Genomic DNA, 23,286 nt, shown 5'->3' with positions numbered 1-23,286 from the left:
GTAGCAAGGACAAGTAAGTCCTGTTGGAAGGACCAGTAACCCCAGAAATGCCATACTTTGTCCAAAGCCTTGCTGGATAACTCAAAGCACTGAAAGCCAATTTTACTACTGAGCTACTATCTCCATTAGGGAGAAATAACCTTGGAGATTTCAATGCAAAGTGCAACTACCTTAATCCTAGTCATAAATGATGTAGGGTATGGATAAGGTCTTACATATGTTAAGGTGGAAAGAAAAGCATTCTAGGTGTTAGAATATCAGGGTTCATTAAAAAATCTTTGAAAGAGAAATAGGACAAATTTGAGGTGTAGCTTAAAAGGTGGAGAACAGGTGGAGAACCTGTATCAAGAGAAGAGCCATCCACATTACAGGAATTAGTAAAATAAAGATTAAACACTTGTTGCCCTAAAATAGGATAGCGAAATCTATAAAAGGAAGGCTATCATGGAAGTATTAGCAGTTAGGAAGAGGATGAAGTAACTGTGAAAGAACAAGGCCTATTTTAGCAGATGGCTATCTTTCTTTTGCTTGTGTGGCACACCATAGCTTGCAAACCTAAGAACAAATAAACCAATGCAGCAAACTCCAGAAATTATTTAATACCTCATTTGGCCACTGACATGTGTCAAGTGGAAGTCAGGTACGCATTACCTGCTGCTCTAACAGGCAGCACAGTCCAAAACACAATCTCAGCATGCAAGACTAATTTGAAAAATACCTAAATAAATGGGCATAAGCAAAACATTCTGATAACTAATTCTAACACAAATTCGTAATCTAATATTGGTAATTTAAATGCTAACATTTTTAACAATTTTCCCAAGTAAATGAACCTATTTCAAGTGAGTGAAATATAACATTTACTTATGCTGCAACATCAGTGTTTTTAAAAGGATAAGAGAATATACTCTATGCCAAATTCCCAACCTTGGGATCTTAATATTAATTAAATAGCAAACAGATTCTTTATGATTTTATGATCAAGTTAGTATAAAAATAATTCAGGAGTTCCTATTCAGATTGGATGAGTGTCATGGGGCTGGTCTGTGGGTCAAATCCAGTGTAGGGTTAGTCTACGTGTGAGAACTGGCACACAAACCCGGTCCTGCACTGCATCTGGTCACAGGGCTACCCCACACACCAGCCCACTCCTCATGCTGGATCCAGGCATGGAGCACCTGGCGCGAGCCAAACCCCGTGCACAGGGTCCCCACAAGTCCAGAAATTTGGCAGCAGGGAAACAATCATAATGTTAATTGCTGTGGCTCCAAGAGCTTCTCCCAGAACTACATCAATTTATGCTGCCACTGCTCCCCCACAACCACAGGTGGGATCTTACCACCACACCCCTCCCTCCCACCAAATTTCCAGACCCATGGAGAACCCCAAAGGCCAGATAACATCTCCATGGGCCACAGACCAAGCACCCTTAGGTTATACCAATGAAGCCTTAACTTGTAATGGCAATAAAACAACATTAACTTCTGCCTCAATGCTAGTTAGAACTGTGTTCAGTTCTATTCAATCCCATTTCCATCTTGTAAGGTAAGGTGCATCACCACGAAAAGGGTCAAATGGTACTAGCTTTATAATGCATTGAAGGCAGTGATGAAAGATTTATGCTAGATGGTTAAATCAATTCAAGAACATGAATAATTGTACCAGCTCAGCATTTGGTACTCTGCAGGTATACAGAAGTGATAAACAATCTGTCAAAATGTAGCTAACACTGCACTGTTTTAATCATCCAGTCTACAGTACTGTAAGAAGAAGAAAAAACACAGCAGGTATGAGTAATCAGAATTTAAAAAAAACAAACAATTGGGACTACTTTTTTTGCATCCTTTGTGGAAAATACTGAAAATCCATTCACATAATAATATTGGGAAGGAAAAGTCACAAAAATCTAATATTTCTATAACTATTAAAACAAATTTAAAAAAATACTACAAAATCCTCAGACTTAGAGATGTGTTTCCCCTTGATCTGTATATGGAACATCCATTAATATATGATGAAATTTCCACATGTGAAGCTGAGAAATTATGCCCCATGGAATTTCTCTTCTTTTATATATTTCTCTCATCAGAAAGGATTGTATAAGACAGAAAGTTAATATTTTCCCCCTAAAATTTTACAGAAACCATTGCAAATGATTGTGATATGGTGTTTGTTTTTTGTCTAGGTATGGTGGTGGTTTCCTTCAGATATCATGGATGCAGAGTTATATCTGTTGATACATGTAGAAAATGGTTTTTTTACTAATATATTCTTACAGTGAAGATATCACATAACGACACTTGTGCCAACTGGAGAACATAAATGTGCAACTCCCAAGTTCTGGAATATGAAGAAAATACTGTGGAGACGGTCTAGGGTGGAGTGCCAGCCATGTTACTAGGTCTCAGAAGATTTACTTTTCCTTTAAACTGATAAACCTAGAGATGACAGAGCAAGGAGCACCGATCTCAAGTTGCAGCAAGGGAAATTTAGGTTAGATATTAGGAAGAATTTTCTCACTAGGAGGGTAATAAAACACTGGAACAGGTCACCCAGAGAGGTGGAGTAAGCTCTGTCCTTAGATGTTTTCAAAACCTGGCTAGATAAAGCCTTGGCTGGGATGATCTAGCTGTTTCAGAAAAGACAATGCTTAGCCAAAGGAATACATTTCAAATGACCCAGGGTGGAGTCAGACCTAATAGCTGGAGAAAAAGAAGGTCCACACGCCATATAAATCCTCTCAGATATGCAGTTCCCTCAGAAAGCTGATTTGAATAATAGTATTCCTCATTTCACTTATCGCGAACCAGTGCATTGAAATGTATTTTAAAACAAATGGGAAAAATATAAACTAGACATTTTTCCAGAGTAAGACCATAACACACACACCTCTAGTTTTATAATAGCTGTGCTCAAACACTTAAGCCAAAACTTAATTCACTTTCCACACTCCTCACACCTGAAACTGATGTAGTCCTTTTTTCAGACTCAGCCCAAATTTTTCTTAGAGGCAGACTGTGCAGGAGATTTGTATGCCCTAGAGAATACAAGCTTCTCTGCTCTAGTCACGCTATGATATACCTTCTGGTTCACATGCAGAATGGAGTGTGAATTAAGCCACGTTGCCTTCCCCATAAAGGCTGCTTTTGTATGCAGGTGTCTGCACTTTCAACATGTTTATGGAATACAGGAAAACACTGGTAGGCAGATCCTATAAAGTGTGCATCCCACATAGGCTATTACCATAGGATACTACTTTTTATGGCTTTGTACTCATTAAATATTTGAGAGAAGGGCTCTCAGTGTAAAAAGGGGTGCAAGAAGGGTTTTATTTTTGTTGTCTTCAAAAATTACCTGCTATCTGTTAATAGGGCCATGATCAAGTTAATGTTTGAATAGATATTAATTCTGAATAATTCAGGATATTTTTATTCATTTCCCCTCTTCAATGAAATTAACCTTGCTCCTTCTATAATTCATTTTAGATTTTAAGCGCATTTTTTCTGGTCTAAAGGAAAAATGGCACAATTCTTCAAAGCACTGCAGGCCAGGCTCACAAAGGTATTTAAGTGTCTAAGATCCATTGATCTTGGAATAAGCAGGAGTAAAGCATCTTAATAACCTTATATACCTGTACCAGAGCATCAGGTTTCTAATGCCTTTAAAATCCTAATAAAGTCACTGGGGAATTAGGGCAACAAAACATTTTGTCAGATCTAGTCTTCTGAGCCTGCAAAGATCCCATAGTGTATGTAGTAAACCTTTCATTCCAAAACCTGTGCTACTTTAGAAAAAAGTTACATTTTAAATTGTGTTGCACTGCTATTTGCCTAAGATTAGGCAGCTTTGAAATATGCTTTGAACACTGGCCCAAGTTACCATTTTCTATCTGATCGCCAGGGATCCAGGTTTTCCATTTGCCATGAAAAAATACAGCAAAACACAGATTTTCTCCTTTAAAAGAGAAAAACCTGGGAAACCATGGGTTTCCCCTTGTAGGCTGGCAGAGTTCTGGCCTACAAGGGGATGCTTGGGACTAGAAGGAGCGAGACACAGGCAGCACCAAATGCATGTGCTTGTGGACACATGCACATAGCAGCCAGACAGTGTGGTGAAGAGCAGCTCCCACAGCTCCTTCCAGGTTAAGTCTATGGGGGCGTAAGGACAACATACGGTATAGACAATGGGAGGTAGGGGAGGAGCAGCGCAGGCAAGGCATTAGGGGGTGGGGAGGGATATGTGCCTCCCCCAGTTTTCTGCACTCACAGCAGGGCATGGAGCTGTAGCCTGGCTGAACCAGCTCCAGGCAGGAGCCACCTCTGTGGCCCAGCAGGCGGGACCTGGTGAGGAAGGGTGTGCTGTGCCACCATGGCCCCCAAGTCAAGGCACCCCCTGCCCTCATGGCAGCAGCAGGGGACACAACTCTGTGCTGCTGCCACTGCACTTCACCTTGGTGGCCATGGTGGCATAGCGCTCCCTCCCGCACCAGGTCCTGCCCACTGGGCTGCAGAGGCCAGGGGGCTGCAGGTCAGGAGTGAGAGGCACCAGCAGGTCTGGAGGGGCAGAGGGCTGTGGGTTGGGAGTGAGGGGCAATGGCAGGGACTGGGGCAGGGCACCAGCATATCATGGTTGCTCAGCACTATAAAGGGGGATGGGGGAGAAGGGGCCAACAACGCATCTGGACCTGCATTCTGCTGAGTGAAGGGGGCAGGGGGAGTTCTGATTTTTTTATGACAAAAAAACCAAAATAAAATGCCAAAATATATATGTATTTAGAATTTATTTTATTATAATGACTGAGGCACCAGTAGGCTTCCAAATAATTCTAAAATTTTAAATACATCAAACATTGTGTTCATCTGATACTTATCTATCTATAGTGGCCTTTCATTTTAATCATGGAAAAGCATGGGTTTGGGGGTTTTTAATCAGAGAAGTTTGGATTTTTATTACAGAATTTTGGATTTTTAAACAGAGAAAACCAGGATCCCTGCTCGTCACAATACATTTTGCCAACAGAAGTTAAAGTTTACCATGAATAATGACAACTTAGAAGTATTATATATGAACTTGTTTCTCACATACAATACACCCACAGAAATTAAGTACATTTTCCAAAAATGTCACTTTTCTTTTCATCAACATTTCTAAATTCAAAGTTAGCATAGCAGCTATAGCATTGTGTGTGTTGAAAATATTAATATTGCAAAACTTAGGCCCCCTCCCTCCCCAAAAGCATTTCAGTATTTTAGAGGAAGAATCTGAGTTTTTCAGTCACCTGGCTTTTGCTTGGCCATGGGTTATCTAAAACTGGATTACTTAAAATGTCATTTAAAAGCACGCCAAAGGTGCATGGCCCAATGTGGACAGACACCCTTTTAAAACACATATATAAAGCTAACCTCTTCAACAAGTAAAAAAATGTATTAATAAAACAATAATAAAAAGCCTGTTTGCATACAACTTAGCTCAGCGCTTACTTGTATGCCTGTTTCTCTGTCTCTGTCTGCAAAGTGGCATACAATGTGTTTAAGATTTCACAAGAAGCATGGGCAGTCTATAACAGAAGGATGGCAGCAGAGCTTTTATTGATAACACATAGTTTCACCCTATTATCACTGTACCTTTTATTGTACTTAAAGGTATGCAAGGCATTCAGACACAAATCACACACAATACTATTTGAAAAGCTGAAAACTAGAAGCATTTTGTAGCATGCCTGTACAGACTTCAACAATAATACAGCAGTACTTTTGTTAATTTTACCTGAAGTGTTTGACTGAATCGCTTTAATGGAGTTGCCCGCACAGGAGGAATGAGGCTTGCTAGTGATGTAACTCTAGAAAGAGGCTTGATTCGTTTGTTACTAGGCTCCTATAGTGGGGAGAAGAAAAAAAGCAATAAAAAAATTGTCACCAAAAAAAAGATCTTCCTACTGGTTTTGTTAGTTTACCAAGAAAAGCATTATAAAATACATACTTAATTTGATCCATAGCTATAATTTGACAATGACAGATTATCTTTGCTTTTTGCATTGAGATTCCAGAAATGGCTGAAACATCGTCCAGCAGGCTAAAGAACTGGTATGGTCGAGATGGAGAGAGCCTCTTTTGCCTCCCTATACCTAGCATTTTTTCTATTGGGATACTTGGTTTAAAATTGTTTGGGCAGAAGGCCTTAAAATGCTCTGAAGCTAATGAAAGTTATGTTGACCTTCTCACTGAAGGGAAGAATATGTATAAATAAAAACAAATCTGACCTTATTTTTGATCTTTGACACTACCAGTATGTGATTCTATATTCAATTAACATATTTTATTCTAAAAAGTATAAATTAAACTAAGCAACAGAATATCTGTCACTGTACATGTGTTCATTTATGCATATTTGTACATTCATGACATTATATACATTATGTATTTGAAGGAAATGAAATACATTTTAATTTTAAAAATCTCCCACACAACTTAAAACTGAATATATCTATTTCTCACACTTTGTAACTTCTTGCTTTTAATAACATTTAACAATTTCAACATTTTATTTGTTTTATAGACAAGAAAAATGTAAACAAAATCTACAATGCAACAAAAAGAGATGAATCATGAATACATAAAAATAGAACAGTTACCCTTGGCTTCCTAACCTCCATCTGACATTTAATGGATCTTGAACAGCACATGCAAGGGGCAACTTTTGACAGAAAAAAGAGCCAAACCTTCCAAATGAGTTAAAAAACCCATCCAATATCATATGCCAAGGACATCCTAAAGCAGTTCATCTTTCTTTTTCAGCCATGTTTATAAAGTTTGTGTTGGCATCCTATGCCTCCAGTTTCCTAGACAAATCTTTAGGAAAACGTATCATGTCCCACTATTATGCTCAGAGATATGAATCCTTCTGGAGATGTAGATTTGCCATCCTTCCTGGCATCATAATAATAATCCCAGTAGCAGTAACTCACGATTTGTATTACTGGTCAGAAAAATTCTGTTCCATTAGCACAGCAACAGAGAGGAAAAGTGAGTACCAGCAACATCATTTGTTTCTCAGCAAGCAGAATGTCATAAATGTCTTCTGAATGAAGGACAAAAATGTTATAAACCCCCACAAAAACAATGAATTTCTCCACACATAGAACCTGGTGCTAAAATAATTTTAAAGTTTAAAAAAAAAAAAAAAAATCAAGCTGCACTCTTATCTTCACCATTAAGCTGAGATTCATATTCCATCCCTTTCAGCAACCATTTCTCTGACACAGCTTTTTGAAGGAGCATTTTTTTTACGTCAGTGCAGCACCACTGGCATACTAAACACACTAAAAAAATCTTGAAGCTTCCACTGTAATTCTTTTCTAACTGATGCTTCAGTTATCAGGTGTTTCCCTTTTCTTTAAATCACGATGCCAATCCTGCTGTACCACTGATCTCCCATGGCACAGACTGCTTGTCATCAGTCATGCTGCACTGCAGTCAGAAGACACTGAAGTCCCAGGCAGACAGAGCAGGTCAGAGCTATGCTACAGCACACCTTAGTAAGAAAGATTACTTGGGCATGCACTGTCTCTAAAGCTACTAGAAAGAGATCTAGCATTGAAAGTACACAGAGTAAGAGACCAGTGCAGCAAAAAGGTAAATACATGCAGGAGCATATTGCATATCGTTCCACTAACTCTGCTCCAGGGTCAAAAGTTGCTGTAAGGAAGCATAATTTTACCAAGTGTTTCATAGAAGAACCCGGCTTAGAATTAGATTAATAGATTCATAGAGTCAGAAGGGACCTCAGTGGGCCATCTAGTCCAACCCCAACTTTTCTGGCAGGCAAGAAAAGTGGAAAACCTCTTCCCTCACACACACACACCAGTCCCCACTCAAGTGGAGAGCAGGGAGCATGGGGCCAGCACACTGAGCCAGGGAAGGGGGTTTAAACCCCCTCCCTGGCCCTGGAACCCAGCCGGGATTTGCCCGTTGGGACAATCCCTGGCAGGGGAGAGTCGGCAGGGTTTCCAATCTCTCCTTCCACCTATCCAGCATACAGCTGGATCTCCTGCCTGTATGTTGCACCGAGAGACAACAGGTCTTCCTCCCATAGAAATGAATGGGTTTGACGGGGTGTCTGGATGCAGCAAGGAAAAAAAAGAAAAAAGCTTCCCACAGGAATCACCAGGGTTGACCTGGCATCCAAATTTTTTGCCACCTGTGGTTTTCCTCCCCATTTTCAACTTGGGTCCACTCTGCCCTTTCCCTGGCTTAAGTGCCCCCCATCCCTCACAAGAAGCCAGAGCAGGCAGGCAGGCAGGGAAACACAGATAGGATGACCAACCCCAGAGGGCTCAGGCCTCCAAAAATGTGGCCCCCCCCCAACCAAGCTTAAGTCTCCCTGGCTTCCACTCCTTCCTGCCTCCTCCTCCCTCACTCTCCCCTCAAGCAGGAATGGGGCATAAGCCTGACTGGGGGTCTCATGTAGACCATAGTGGGGGATTTAAAACACCATCCTCCCCAGCATGCTAGCCTGGTGCTGGGTCCTGGCCACGCCCCCTCCACTCAAGCAAGGAGGAGGGAATAGCCTTGGAGCTTCAGTCCCTTCCCTTTGGCAGCGGCTGACAGGTCTGCTGTAGCACTCCCTGACTTCTGGCCTGAGCCACTGCTGGCATGTGGCTGCATTTCCTGAATTAAAAGTGAATGTCTGTTCACTTGCTTCTCAGTTTAATCTCTGCAATTTAGACTAACCTGCAAAACTGATTCAATTCAGCCTCGGGCTTTTTTGACTGTCTGCACTTAGCCCTGATGGCTGTATACAGCCTGCAGGCTAAAAGCTCAATCCTGAACCTAATTTGCTTTGCTGTCAGGGGTACATAAACCTCAAGCAGTCATGTAAACCAGCAAATACTGGAGAAAGTGAATGCACTGAGGATAAAGGGAAATTACTGTCTCTCTTTTGGAAGATACAAATTAACTCTCTTAACCCTTACTCCAACACCAACTATAACTGGATATAAACCCTTCCTGTTCTCACAGTTGGGACCATCAGCAGTGGGAAAGGAAGAACTGGGAATGGGTTCTTTAAGTCATATAAAACAGAGCATTCATATTTTTACAGGAAATTGTGCGGAATGCCAAGTGGCTGTCATTCTTACATTCAGATTGTTAATTCAAATTAGACCCTAAAGGCAGAGAGGCTAAAAGCTTGGAAAATAGATATTAAGGCAAAGGAATCACCATAGCTGCTTCCAGGAGGGGCTTCTCAAAATTTGAGAGAGAGAAAGCTCTTTAGTTTCTAGCTGCAGAAGAGCCAGAAGTCATCACTGTAACAGAAAGTTACACTGAGCAGCAATGTATTAATTTATATATGAATGTATTCATTTATATATGAAAACAGTACAATTTTATGACTAGAGTCATCAGGTTTTACATGCTTCCTGATATGACAAGGGAAATATAGCAAGTTAAAAAACAAAAAGTTTAGACTACCGTGGGCAAAGTTTTCATGATGTGATACTGGTACATATAACCAAGTGATACTTATCTGACAATGCTTTAAAAATTAAGAGGAAATTAATTCACTTCACAGCATCTCTTCAAATGCAAGCAATTAGCTGGAGGAAGATTAATACTTGACCAGGCTAGAATGAAGAGCACCTGGTCTTTGGAATGATGGATACCTACTTAGACTTCAGATTCAAGCTAACTCTCAGTCTCCCAGCATCCCAGGATGATTTGCACCTCCCCCACAAGGCCTTCCCCTCTCCCCCACCCCTTGCAAAGTAGGTGGGCTAGCCTTTACCCAACTGGCCCCCCTGTCCCCCAGCCCCCCTGAGGTGGAACACCTTGAATTTCTCCATATTGAATACCATCAGGTTTTCATCCACCCACCTTGCAAGTCTACTGAGGTCAGCCTGGATCACCAGCCTATCCTCAAGTGTGGACACTCTTCCCCAAAGTTTGGTGTCATCAGCAAACTTAGTCAATCTGCTTCTGATACCAGTGTCCAGATTGTTTATGAAGAAATCAAAGAGGATAGGTCCAAGAACAGAGCCTTGGGCGACACCACTGGTCACTGAGTGCCATGTTGATTCGGATCCATCAATGACCACTCTCTGGGTCCAACCTTGGAGCCAGTTCCCCAGCCATCAGACTCCGGAGTAGTCGAGGCCGCAGTTGCCCAGTTTTTCCATAAGGACATCATGGGACACCAGGTCAAAGGCTTTTTTAAAGTCCAAATATATGATATCAACCTCTTGCCTTTTGTCCAGGCAATACGTCACCTGGTCATAGAAGGAAATGAGACTGGTCAAGCAAGACCTAGTCGCAACAAACCCATGCTGGCTATCACTCAGAATTTTGCCTTCTGTTAGACTGTCAAGAATGGTTTCTTTGATAATTTTTTTCAAGATCTTCCCAAGAATTGAGGTCAAACTGATTGCCCTGTAGTTTCCCAGGTCTTCTTTCCTCCCTTTCTTGAAAATGGGCACCACATTGGCCCTCTTCCAATCTTTAGATACTTCTGAGCTGAACTGATTCAGCCTTGGGCTTTTTAACTTTCTGTACTTAGCCAAGAAAGAAGGAGCGCTAGAGACACCTAAAAGTACATAGTTCTTCAAAAGAGCTCCTGAAATTCTGAACAAATGGAACATAATTAAAAACTATTTGCCCAATATGCAAAAGATTCTTAGAAATATACACTGAGCACTTCATAAGAGACTGCCATATATTCCTCACAAGGTATATCTGTAGAACTACATTTTGGGGGAGTTCACAAAAGTGGAAATCAAAGTAATCTCATCAGCATACTTGAGGAAACCCATGGGAAAAGGAAGGGGGAAAATTATGTCAGAGGCTGCCATATCTCATGGTCAAAAGGTAGGAGAAATGGATAAAATGGAACAGGCAAGAGAAATACTGCAGAAATATAAATTTCTCCTTTTTTATATCTAACCAAATGGTGCCTACCAAACCTAGCTCATGTGTACCATATCTTTCATTTTAATATTGTGATCTCTGTTCTTAATAAACTTGATTTACTATAATCCAGGTAGTGCCGCACAAGAAAGGGAAGCAACTACCATACACAGCTTCTAAACCTCACAATATCAGTGTTCTGCTCATGGGCAGCATGGCAATGCATCATCAACTTCACCAGGAAGCCTTGAAATGGGCTTCACCTCCTCCTGCAGGTTTTCTGGCAGCACTTCTGTCATTTCTGTTCCTTATCCCACTACATGGAGTGCTGGAAAATAGTCATTTAAAAATTGTGGCAGCTTGGTGAAAAGGTAAAACTATGAATCCACTGTTGCAGCTGAATACTCACATTGAAATGAATAAGACCTGAGGGTGCTTGGCACTTTTCAGAGAACAGGGTCCTCACATTCCACGACTATTATTGTTTCTCCCTACTAGAAAAATAAAACCCAAAAATGTAAAATGGGTAGAAAATCTGAGGAGCAAAGGCTAAGTGTCTTTGCTCTCATTCTCCTCAATCACAAGGCACTGACTCCCTTATTAAATTAAAGCACAGAGATATCCCAAAGCTCAAAGTGAGAGCTTGCCTGTCAGAGTAAGTTAAGTCTATTTCATAATATTGATTAGTTTTGTATACAGTTTAATTCAAAAAGGCCACCCACAGCCTCTAATTATCACACTTTGGTGGGCAAAGCACTACAATAAGAGTTCAGTTTAATTTTCTTAATAGAAAAAGAAAAGAAAAAAAAAGACCTGAAGTAGGCCAGATTCCTTTTATATTGTCTGTAGAAAGGCAGAAGCAATGACCTGAACAACATGTCTTAGAGTAGCACAAAGTAAAAGACCAGGTACCATACAATACGCCTTCATTTGGCTTAGAATCTACATTTTGAAATTATTTTATCATGTTCTAGCCAGCACTATCATTTATTTCCTTCTAACAAACAACAAAAGTGTGAATGAATATAGGCTGCTTGCGTAATTGTTTTTCCATCTAACTTCAACAGAGACTACATAACAGGATTGGTGTTGATTTGACAAACAAGTGGAAATAATTCCCTGAGGAGTCATCACGCCTTTGTCTAAAGCTCATGTGCGATGCTATCATGACAACACTGCTATTTGTTTTAATAGAAAATTTCAATTTACTTCCATAATAATATCGGTACTTGACAACTATAAAAGAAACTTAAGTTTTTGTTACTAAATATTGCCCAGACACTTTTGGCAAACATGGTTTCAAACGAAGTTTCTTGCACTTAGCATGATAATAGGTGAGAGTGGATGAGTTCCTTAGCCATGCATTTTATCCAATACACTTTAGGAAAACACAATAATTAATATTCATTCTGATATTGCCCAGAATTCCTTTGGGTATGCAAATCTTTTAAATTAAAAATTATTTACAGTAAGAACCATGGTCTTGGGGGTTTGGTTCTGTTGCTCTTGTCTTGCTTGTAAAATTATCAAAAATAGTCCGGTTACTGTTCTTTTGATTTTAGTAAACTTTCAATGCATTAACTCAGTGTGACAGGGAAACATTCATTACTGCTGAAGGGTTTTATTCTAGAAAACAAATTAGCCTCAAAAAAGTTAACAGTGTAACAGAGAATTCTATAAAACCTAAAACAGTGCAGTGTCTTTATTTCAAACATAATCCACAAGCATTGCCAGTAAAATAAAACAGAACCACTCTTGTTTCAGACACTATATTTCTGGCAAAGTTTCCATACTCATTTACGTTACAAGTTATTAGTTTTTAGTCAACGTTTTATAAGGATAAGTCAACATTTGTCATGGCAGGAAGCCCAAAACCATTATTTTATTAGTCTGCTACTGGTTAAATTGGCCAAGGATTAAACAGGTCTATTAAATATACCCAAATTATAGAGTTAATAGAAAATCACATTCAAGTTCTGTTCCACAGGATGTTATCAACACTTAACCTCCAGCAGAATTAAAACAAAACAAAAAACCAAATTACAATAGCTTCTCTCTCAGTACAACAAGCTTTCCTTCTAAAAGTAAATTAAAGTCAGGCCTAGACAGATTCTGTGCACTTTTGAAGAAGGAAGAACATAAAATTACTTCTTCCTTGTGAACAGGAAAAGCAGACCACCAAGAAATGACCAGTAAAACACTGTAGCTAACAGACCATTAATAAATGTAGAAAGTTGAGTTCACAATGGCAGAGGCACAGATTGGCTATTCAAAAAATTATAAATCTCAGTGAAAAACCTTGAAGACGCCATACAACTTTCAGTGGTTACCTGAACTTTGAGAACCAACTATTGATGCATTCTTTCAGCTGCACAAGATTTGCCTTTGCTTCCCAATATCCTAGAAAGGTGTTGAATTGGGACAACATGCACTCTTCCAAAGTAGCAAGCTATAATCAGGAAATGTGAAATCAGAGGCATAAGAACAGCCCAAAATAGTTACCTGCAACAAGAAAGAACTTGAATTGCACATAATTAATTCCCAAGTACTCAGAAAACAATAACTCTGAAGATGAGACTGAAACCACAATATAAGTAATCCATTTCCTGTTCAGAGACACCCTGGTCATCAGCTAAACTCCATTCATGCAGCATCACTGGTAAACTCCTTGAACTGCCCTTTAAAACACTTGTCTCAAACACATGAGCTTCCTCAGATGTTCATGGTAGTGGGTATGTCATTCTCTGTATGTGCCAGTGTTCACACTCACCAAGACAAAGCATTACAAAAATGCAAACACAGCTTTGAGTACTATGTTACTAAGGAGGAGGTATATGAGCATGCTGAAAGCCCATGGGAGGAAAGAGGTGAAACAGCATTATTAAAAAAAAAAAAAAAAAGAAAAAAAGAAAATCAGTGCTGGACCTAATGTTTAAAGCAGATGACTCCCTCTCTCTTTCACCAGGGACAGGGTTCATCCCACACTGCTATTGCAGTCCATTAACATCACTGACAACCTATATCTGGGATACTTTCAGGAGATAGTTTTAAAAGACCAAGCACAGAGAACCATTACAATATTTTACTAGCACAAGGCTAAGCTGGAACAACTTTGAGCTGCCTCCCACTTTTGCAATTAAAAACATATTTGGCCCTGGTGTCACGAATAAAAGCCAATAGATCAGCCTAGAATTAGGAAATTAAAACAAATTTGCAAGAAAAGCCTATATTTTTACATGAGTTAAAATGACTAATACAGATTTTTTTTAAAACAAAGATAAGTAATGTAGGCCAGATTGAATTATGACCTTCCAAATGCAATTCTCATACAGAACTACTTGCAAAGGCTACCTAATAAAGGCCTCTTCCACTCTGAAACAAACTGGATTTGAAGCTGAAATGCTGGTTCACAGGCAGACATTTTAGGGGCGGAGGGGGGACTTATTGAATGGAAATATAGAAAAAAGATGCTGCTTATTTTAGACTGGCAATAGGTAGAACAATTCAAAGAACTGTGGTCAGGCACACTTTTTTTTTTTTTTTTTAGCTCAAAGCAATTATGGCTCACACTGGGATTATACTTGCCTAAATTTTATTAAAAGTGGGACTTCTGATATTTTATTAGAAAATACTAAACAGGAAAATGATATTTTTTGTCATGATTAGAGAATATTCATATTCCCCTTGTGAGCACATTTCCTAAGTTTACCAGAATTGATTCACTTTGATAGAAATCTTGAGAGCCCTGGATAGTGCACTGAGAGTTTTAATTATCAGCCTGCTGGCAATATGGTATTCTCTCACTGCTTCATCTTTGAAGCTTGTCACAAAATTGCTTCACCCCTCTGCCTTGAGCTCCATGACCACTTTTTATCTTAATAAAGTACTAAGTACTTTGGCCTCCAGGCCACTATACTGGCCTCTCTGCCAGACCCACCAGTTTGTTGCCACCTCCTCCCTAATCAAGCACAGTACTGAAATGCTTACAATATATGATGCCCCACACATTTCATTGTTGGACACCACAGAGTGTTGTAGTACACTATGAACAGTAAAAGGCGAAAACAGGCAGATAGCATATCTGGGCTTAATACCCAGATATCTAAGTCTAAGACTATTACAGTACAGAAGGTACAAGGACTTCAGGGAAAGCTAGAGGACAGTGAAAAAGAATGAAAAAAATCACAGGGGTTTGTGAAGGAACTGGCAATCCTTGGACTGACATGCCTCCCCAAACTATTCCAATAATGAGCCTCAAATTTATCAACCAATCATTGTTCCTTAAGAAACCTGTCCATTTCTTTAATGCGATATATATCTTTGTTCGTCTAATGAATGCTATATAATTTCACATTCTAAATGAAAACTGAAATGTTAAATGAAGGGAAGCACAGTTCTATGAATTAAGTTTGAGACCTGGAGTCAGGAAGTCCTGTGTGTCAGTTCTGGCTCTGCCACTTATTTGCATTATGATCCCAATCTCCTAAGAACTCTGTGCAACCATAGGCAGGTGGATTAATGCATGGGCTAGTGGTGCCCAGGTCCAGGGGCCTCTGCCAATCAGGGGCCTCCAGATGCCTAGGTTTCCCACATGGGTTTTTTTTCCTTAAGAAATTTTTCATGTTCCAAGCCAAATCAACTCCAAATCTATGAGTCAATCCAGAACCATGAGTGGCCCTACAACCAGCAAACATCCTCCACTCCCACCATGGGCTTTAGATATTTCTAATGTCTTTTGGCAGGCATCCTATATGCTGCTCAATGGCTTGGGGTTTGGATGTCCCCAAGTTTTGCCTGCCCCCAACCACATGGCCACAGGAGCAAGCTAGAGGAGGCTCCCATTTCCACAAAGAGGGCTTTAAGCCCCAACACCTCAGCAAGTACTAAACCACACCAAAAGAACAGTTATCCCCCCAGCCTATTAAGAAAAACTGCCTTCACAGACAGATACATGCCTGCCCCCCCCTGCAACAACTGAACTCAGTGTTACCAAGTCTATGATGATTATTTTTCAGTTTTGACCCAGTTCTCTTTCACTCATTGCGCAGTTACAGTGAGCAATATAAAGCAAATAAGATGACAACTTACTTCAATACTTGTTTGCATAGTACATATGGTAAAATATGCAAATATGTCATCTTATTAGTTACTTTATATTGATCACCATAACTTGCCAGTGAGTGAGAGGAGGGGAAGAGGTCCTTTCCCCTGCTGCCCCACCCCCCAAAGAGGCCCCCAATCCTCTGCTTGCCAAGGGCCCCAGAAAGTCTTAATCCACCTTTGTGTGCAACTGATTTAGTTATTATCTATGGGGTTCAATGAAAACTGAACTTATTGAGTATAAATATATGCTGTACTTTTTTCTGAGCATAATTACTGTTTATTTTTGTTAAAACTTTGTGAAGCTGTTACAGAGGTTCAAAAAGGTATTCCAGAGGAGACATTAATGTATTTGCAAAGTACTCAAAGACCACTGTGCCACATTAATTTTCCAGAAGAGATCTTTTTTTTGGCTTTATTAAGGTTCTTTTTCACCAAAGAGTACTGTTCTCCTCTGTAATGCTGTGAGCAGTTCCAGTGGGTAAAGGAAAGTGTTTTTAGAAGCTATTAGTATGGTCACTGTTAGCCTGATTAAAACCCTAACACAGTAGCTACACTTACATAGGCAGTGTTAAAAGCACAGATGCAAAACAAAAAGCCTTCTATCATGGTCAGATCTTAGATTTTGAAAAGGTGCGGATAGTGTGGTGCATCATCCCATATAATAAAACACATTTTTCTCCAGTTAAAAAGAAATTATATTCTTTACCAATATGCTAGGGATCTAGGGCTATAGTATTCCTTTTAAAATGGAAGAAAAAACAACATTTATTGGAACATGTATTAATTTGTTATTATGCATCAAAATCCCCAAACTAGGCAAAATAATCAAAATATCCTGTTTCATTAGTTCTGTAGTCATTACAGTTAATTGTACATCTCTTTGTCAGATTCATAAAATAAAATCTAGCCTTCTTGAGCATCTTGGCAATGAATCCAATGCTTCACTGAATGTTATTTCCACACATAAATTAATGTTTTAACTATGTTAGTAATAGGACCTACATTACCAGGAGCAGCTAACAGACAGAATTGCAGAAGACAGAATAGCTTAATTAGTGGAACATCAAGATCATTAAAAAGGTTAGAAGGTTGAAAACACCTGTGAAATGAAGTGTTTAGAAGGAATCGGGTAGATTATAATGAGCCTTGAAGTCAATTGACTCTCTCACTGGTGACTAAATACCTACGCTGCTGCTGCTGCCTGGCAGCTGATTTTAAATTTTGGGTGGACCAGGAATCAGCAACTGCACCACTACAACCCCTCTGAATCCACCCTTGCCTTCCATTCCATAGGAAGTGTAACCCCTGAAGTCCCCTAAAGACACAGTCTATAGCATCGATTGGGTAGTGACATAATTAAATGGACCATTGCTTTTAAACTTCTAAGATGGCTCTCACACCTAATACATCCCAAGAAGTTCAGTGTAATGATATGCTGCTACGGGATGCCAGGTCATAGAGGTTTTTGGAAACCAATATTAAAATTCTGTGGACACTCCTACTGTATTCTGAAAGAGTGCGGAGACTACAATCAGAATAGGGGCTCCATTATCCTTGGTGTTGCCTAGAATAGGAAGTCTATCCTAACTGTGAAGATGTTATAGTTTAATTCCTGGGCTTGAAAATTACTGCAGGGGAAACCATGGTTTGGAGGATAGGAAGGCAGGTACACACCTTTGGGATGAAAAATATTATATCAAATATCTCATAATTTTTAAATATTTGAGAGATGCAATGCCCCTGACCTTATTATAGTCTTGATTCTTACCTACTATTAATTCCCACAAACTAAAGAGAACAAAGTAAAGCATCTGGAAATGAAGCATAAATGTTTCTAGCGAAGTTCACCAAAGTAAGGATAGTTGTGTGCTGCTACCGTCTCTCCTTATTTGTAGATACAAGAATGCAGTTTTGTTGAAATGAGAAAAAATATCTCAGTCCATCATACCTCTTTTCTGTAAGCACATCTCAAATATCTTCATTGGTGCTAGGACCGCTACCATACAAGACAAATTTGTAAACCTGATAAAAATAGTATTTTATGTTCCCTGTGCAGTTCAAATTTGGGATACCACTGTGTCATCAAAGTTGCTGTTTTACAACCAACAACAATATTAATTTCAGACACTTTAACAAGATATCAGGGTTCACCAAATACAAAGGGCAGATTAGTACAGAAACACTGTTTCCTAACTTTACAAATATCACAAACATTACAGAAAGGTATACAGCTTCTCAGATCAGAATTAAAAAATGTTCAGAATTGTTTGAAAGTCTCTTTCCCCCTCTTATAAAGACAAAATAGATGAACAATGGGTTTTTTTTTGTCTAAAACAGAAATAGTTGGGAAATTTTGTTTTAAGATGACCCAAATCCAAATACACAATGTGTGAATGATCTCTGAATAGCACACTTACAATGTCTATTTTTGGCTAAACATTTATTGGTCTTTATCTAAATTAAAGTTCAGCTATTGATCATAAGGCATTTAGCAGGACTTGTAATAATGCAGACTACTTACAGACCAATTTTTAGTGGAAAACCTTTCAGTGTGGTGTCATAGAGTCACTGCAGGTATTTAGGTTGGTAGAAAAAGGGAACATACTGCTGTCGAGCACAGTTGAAGTTAATACATGATTTGCTAGGCAGCTGATGACAAAGACAACAGAAGCTGCATGATTAAAAAATTGCATGTTTCTCATCAGAAGCCATCACCTGCATTAGTATTATATTACTCTCTCTCTCCCCATCAAATTATGTGCAGGTAAATTTTGGTCTTTTACCAGGCCAATCAGCTTTGCTGTATCACAGTGCTCAATATCAGTTGCAATATTAGTTCAACATCTGTCCCAGAGCTCAATCATTCACAGGCCTGACACTGGTTTTGTATCTTTATGAGGAAGACTGAGGATAAAAAAGCTCCACTGGGTTACGTCCATGTTGACAACATGCCTGGCAGATAATCTTGTAGACGTGTTCGAGAAAACAGAGGCAGTTCTGACTGATTTTGCCTGCAACTGTGTGCTTCAATTCCCAATGATTGAACACTCAAATCCACAAATTTCCATGAAGCATTGTCTTTGATTACAAGTAGTTTTTAAATACCATACTCACCAAATTAAGATCCCATATGATCATTTGAAAACCACAGCACCCTGTTTACCCTTGTCCAAACTTTTCAGTCCTTTATCTTTTTGAGACCAGACTATTGCAGTGAATTGGTTGTAGGGCCGTGTGAGGCTTCAGACAAAGCTTCAGATCCGGAGAAGCTTCAGACGCTTCAGGGCCCAAAGCAGCACATCCGGGTCAAAGCACTGCCTCATTCAGCTTCCCGAAGCGGTTCGGCGCTTCCAAAGAGCTTCAGAGCCGCCTCAGAGATCTGGCCATAGGGTATAAGGGGGAAACAATAAAATATCTATAACCTTGTTGTTTTTTGTCTCATTTGGATGAAATTTTCAGGAGTGGTAGACTCTGCAGAGAGGATGAAGCCTATCAAGTTTCAAGAAGATTGGTGCAGGGGTCTGGGGAAAATAACACCCCAAAATCCTGAAAGCAAAATTCATGTCACATCTAGGCATTACAACATAGAGGGGTGAAAACTGCCAGAGTTGTAGCTCTTACTGAGGCCACAAAGCCTGCCAAGTTTCAAGAAGATTGGATCAGGGGTTTTGGGACAACTGTACTCCAAATTCTTGAAAGCAAACTCCTGTCATGCCTATGTGTTACAACACAGGGGGGTCAAAACTACAGGGGTGGTAGCTCTTACTGAGCCTGCCATGTTTCAAGAAGATCAGTGCAGGGGTTTCGGGGGAACTGCCCCTCAATCTGTGGACAGGCAAAACTGGTGTAATCGGTGCTGTGGGACTGACTGTGTCTGTCTTGGGGCGGGGAGGGGAGACACTGCTGCAGGCCTGGCTGCTAAGCTGCTGTGTTACCAGCTACCAATCAATCATGATTCACTCAGAGACCAGACACTCAGGGACCAGCTCAATACATAGGAACTAGCTACTACGTAACGACTTAATGAGCATCAAGTAGCACCTACAAAACCAGGCTAAGGAGAGGAAAGAATCAATGCAGACAATCAACTGCCCCAAGACAGACCCAGTCTTGGCACGAGTTTTGTCTGTCAGCAGCGAGGGGTGCAAGGCCCAGAACCCCCTGCACTGATCTCCTCCACAGCTGGCAGGTGTCGTGGCCGCAGCAGGGGCCACCATCTCGGCAGCTGTCACCCTGCTGCGCCTTAACACACACAGTGTCACCCATGGCATGAGTTTTGTTTGTCTGCAGCTTGAGGGGCAGTTCCCCCCTAAACCCCAGCACCTATCACCTTGAAACTTGGCAGGCTTTGTGGCCTCAGTAAGAGCTACCAGCTGTGCAGTTTTGACCCCCCAGTGGTGTGACACACAGGTGTGACATCAGTTTGGCTTTCAGGAATTTGGGGTAGTTTCCCCCAAACCCCTGCACCAATATTCTTGAAACTTGGCAGATTTCATGCTCTCAGCAGAGGCTACCATCCCTGTAAGTTTCATCCAAATTGGACAAGAAACAACAAAGTTATAGATATTTAATTGATTCCCCATTTACCCTATGGCCAGATCTCTGAGGTGGCTCTGAAGCTTCGGAGCCGCTTCGGTCAGATCAAGGCAGAAACCTGGTCTGGAGCTCCAGATCGGACTGCGGCCATCAGAAGCAGCCGGATCCAAAGCCGGATTGGATTGCTGCCAACTCGCACAGACCTAATAGCTTGGTCACTTATCAAGATGGATTACTGAGTTTCAGCAGCCACGGAACTCATTTAACAGTTTCCCATGTGGCATAGGGGAAAAAACAAAAACCTCAGGAGTAGAAATTCTTGGTCTCAACCCTTCTGCACTGATAGGTTTAAACATTTTGCTGTAGAACTATGAAACTATTGGTCAAGGCGATTCCTATACTTCCTATTTAGATCCAAAGAAAAATCTTTTCTATTTATGTTCTTGGGCATCGCTTACAGTATGTTGCAGTCACAAAAAAGCCAACAAAGACTAGGTAGATGAGAGAACATTATGCCTTATGCCCAATACCTAGGGAACAAGCAACTATAAGATTTAACACCTATAGGATACTATAGTTTTCTTTGTGTAAGGAGTGAAGAAAAATACACATTTGCTTTCAGGTGATTAAATCTCTTCATTTTCCCCCCCATATTGATTAATCTCTTACATGTTTGCTTGTTTTTTTGGTAGGGGGGTTGAGCTGGGGGAGGGGGAGAGAGGGAAATAAGGAGAAAATATAGGAAGTGGCTTTGTTTTAGTGGGCTTTGTTTTTTGGTTGTCACTTAAACCTCTGCCCAGATTAGGTTTTATAAGCCCCGTGTCCCTCAGTGGGTTTACTGCTTTGTTTTTCTTTCTCCTACCACCTTGCCTCCCTCAGCATTGCCCCCATGTTTCTCCTCCCCCTTCCCTACCTTTTGTATTCTAATCCCTGCTTTCTAGATAGCAGCTCAGCTTCCTGCAGTCCTTTCACAGCATTGGATGAAATAAACCCTCTGCTTACAAAAGCTTAAGCTATACATCTCAAATTTAGTTAGTCTGCATAGGTACAAATCTACCCTGCCTCCTGCCTAAAAGAAGCAGCCATAGGAGCAGTAAGATTTCTGGCAAGAAAGATTTATGCTATATCTTATCCAGTTTGCCTCCTCAGAAGTCCAAATATGATTCAATATTGTTTTAATATAGCTACTTTAATTAGATAATTTGTCATTCTTTAAAGAATTACTATTAAGCTATTATTAAACTACTCTTTTAGTAAAAAATAATGCTGTGGTTTTTTGGTTTCTATATTTGACAATCAGTTACCATGAAATTTATATATGAAAAGCCTACTATTGCAAGACACCAATGTCACAAGGGAGTTCCAACTTCCCTACCTTCTGTTTGACACTCATGAGTGACCATGTGTGATCACTTTCTGACACTTGGGCAGTTTTAGCTGGCACAGTTCCTGTGAAGTTAGCATACAAATAGCGATACTCCTTTTTCTTCTACCACATTCCATGAACAAGTGTTATATTCAGCAGCTTTCATTAGTAACATCACACTAAAGAACAAGGCTTGACACGAAGGGGGCAGCTAGTGCTCTCTCACATGGAAAATAAATTATTTCATGCACTTCATCCACATGGGCATCCCACATAATCACTCTGTTTTAGGGATAACAGGACACAACTTCATAAAAAAGTACCACTTGGAAGTTAAAGACTGAGGTATTACAGACCAGAAATAAAATGAGTGGCTTTATCCACAGCACACATTCACATTTTCCAGAAGTAGGCTCAACTTCAGGACTTGCATAAACAGGAATTCAAGTTGCCAGCTGGGTGGAAGCCTTGCTTTCTGACTTATGCCTGCAACAGAGAAGTGGGCAGATTCTGGACTGACAATTTCTTCTGAGCGCCCCAACATGGCTTCAGAATCTTAGGAAGTAGAGATATGAACACTTGACAACCACAGGCTGAAAAGTGGACAGGTTCCTTGCAGTCCCTTGTTTTATTTAGGCTTAAAATCAAACCTTGTTCTGAAGATGGAGAGAGACCAGGGGTATTGAAAAAAGGTCATTATTGCAAGTTCAATTTTCTTCAACTCTCCTAATGTGGCTGTGGTGACCTGGGCACTTGGTTGTTGCATGGTTAATAGCCCAGAGGTCACAAGTTCATGGCCATAACATAAGCGCTCATGGTGCGGCCCTGTCAGATTCCAACTACATACCTTGTCACAAAGACACGAAAAAGGAAAGGAAAGTTCTCCTAATGATCATTCTATTGGCATCAGTACATGCATAATACACAAGATAGTATTACAATATGACTCTTGGTTATAATTCACCAAACTGTTCTCAGAATCTTTTCTGTTATATTACTTACAGCTGGAAAGGGATTAATTGATACAAGGGCTGGGTTTGTTGCCCTGATTATTTCCTTCCTTGTTTTGAACACTGTCTACCCAGACCTTCATACTCCCTTCTACTCCCACAAACAGAAAGGAAACACTCATGATTCAGAGTGGAAAACAAACAAAAGAAGGCTTTCCTCTCCCCACTCGTGAATGGAGTCTACCTCTAAAGACATGGTGGGAAAAGGATTGCAGAGTTTGTTTCCTCCCATAGGCAACACATAAGTGCTGACAGTGGGGAGGCACAACTCTGTGCCATGGTCCCTGCTGCTGCCAGGCCCTGGCTCCACCCAAGCTGCATCCCTGCCCATGCCCCATGCCCCACTGTTGGTGCAAAAATCGGGCTGCCACCA

At 40.3% G+C, this 23,286-nt stretch overlaps 1 protein-coding gene across 4 annotated transcripts in view; it reads right to left on the bottom strand.

Moving 5' to 3' along the window:
- Nucleotides 1–23,286, bottom strand: part of ARHGEF3 (Rho guanine nucleotide exchange factor 3) — a 285,137-nt gene that overhangs the window by 36,652 nt on the left and 225,199 nt on the right. For all 4 annotated transcript variants that reach the window (XM_019536899.1, XM_019536898.1, XM_019536902.1 and 1 more), the window contains one exon: nucleotides 5,767–5,874. In XM_019536899.1, the coding sequence (XP_019392444.1) occupies nucleotides 5,767–5,874 (108 nt within the window). The remainder of the gene's footprint in view (nucleotides 1–5,766; nucleotides 5,875–23,286) is intronic.

This window comes from Crocodylus porosus, unplaced genomic scaffold, assembly GCF_001723895.1.
Source record: "Crocodylus porosus isolate Cpor-Errol unplaced genomic scaffold, CroPor_comp1, whole genome shotgun sequence".
In the NCBI taxonomy this organism is placed as follows: Eukaryota; Metazoa; Chordata; order Crocodylia; family Crocodylidae; genus Crocodylus; species Crocodylus porosus.
The sequence above is the reverse complement of the archived record's forward strand: the minus strand, read 5'-3'. Positions and strand labels throughout refer to the sequence as shown.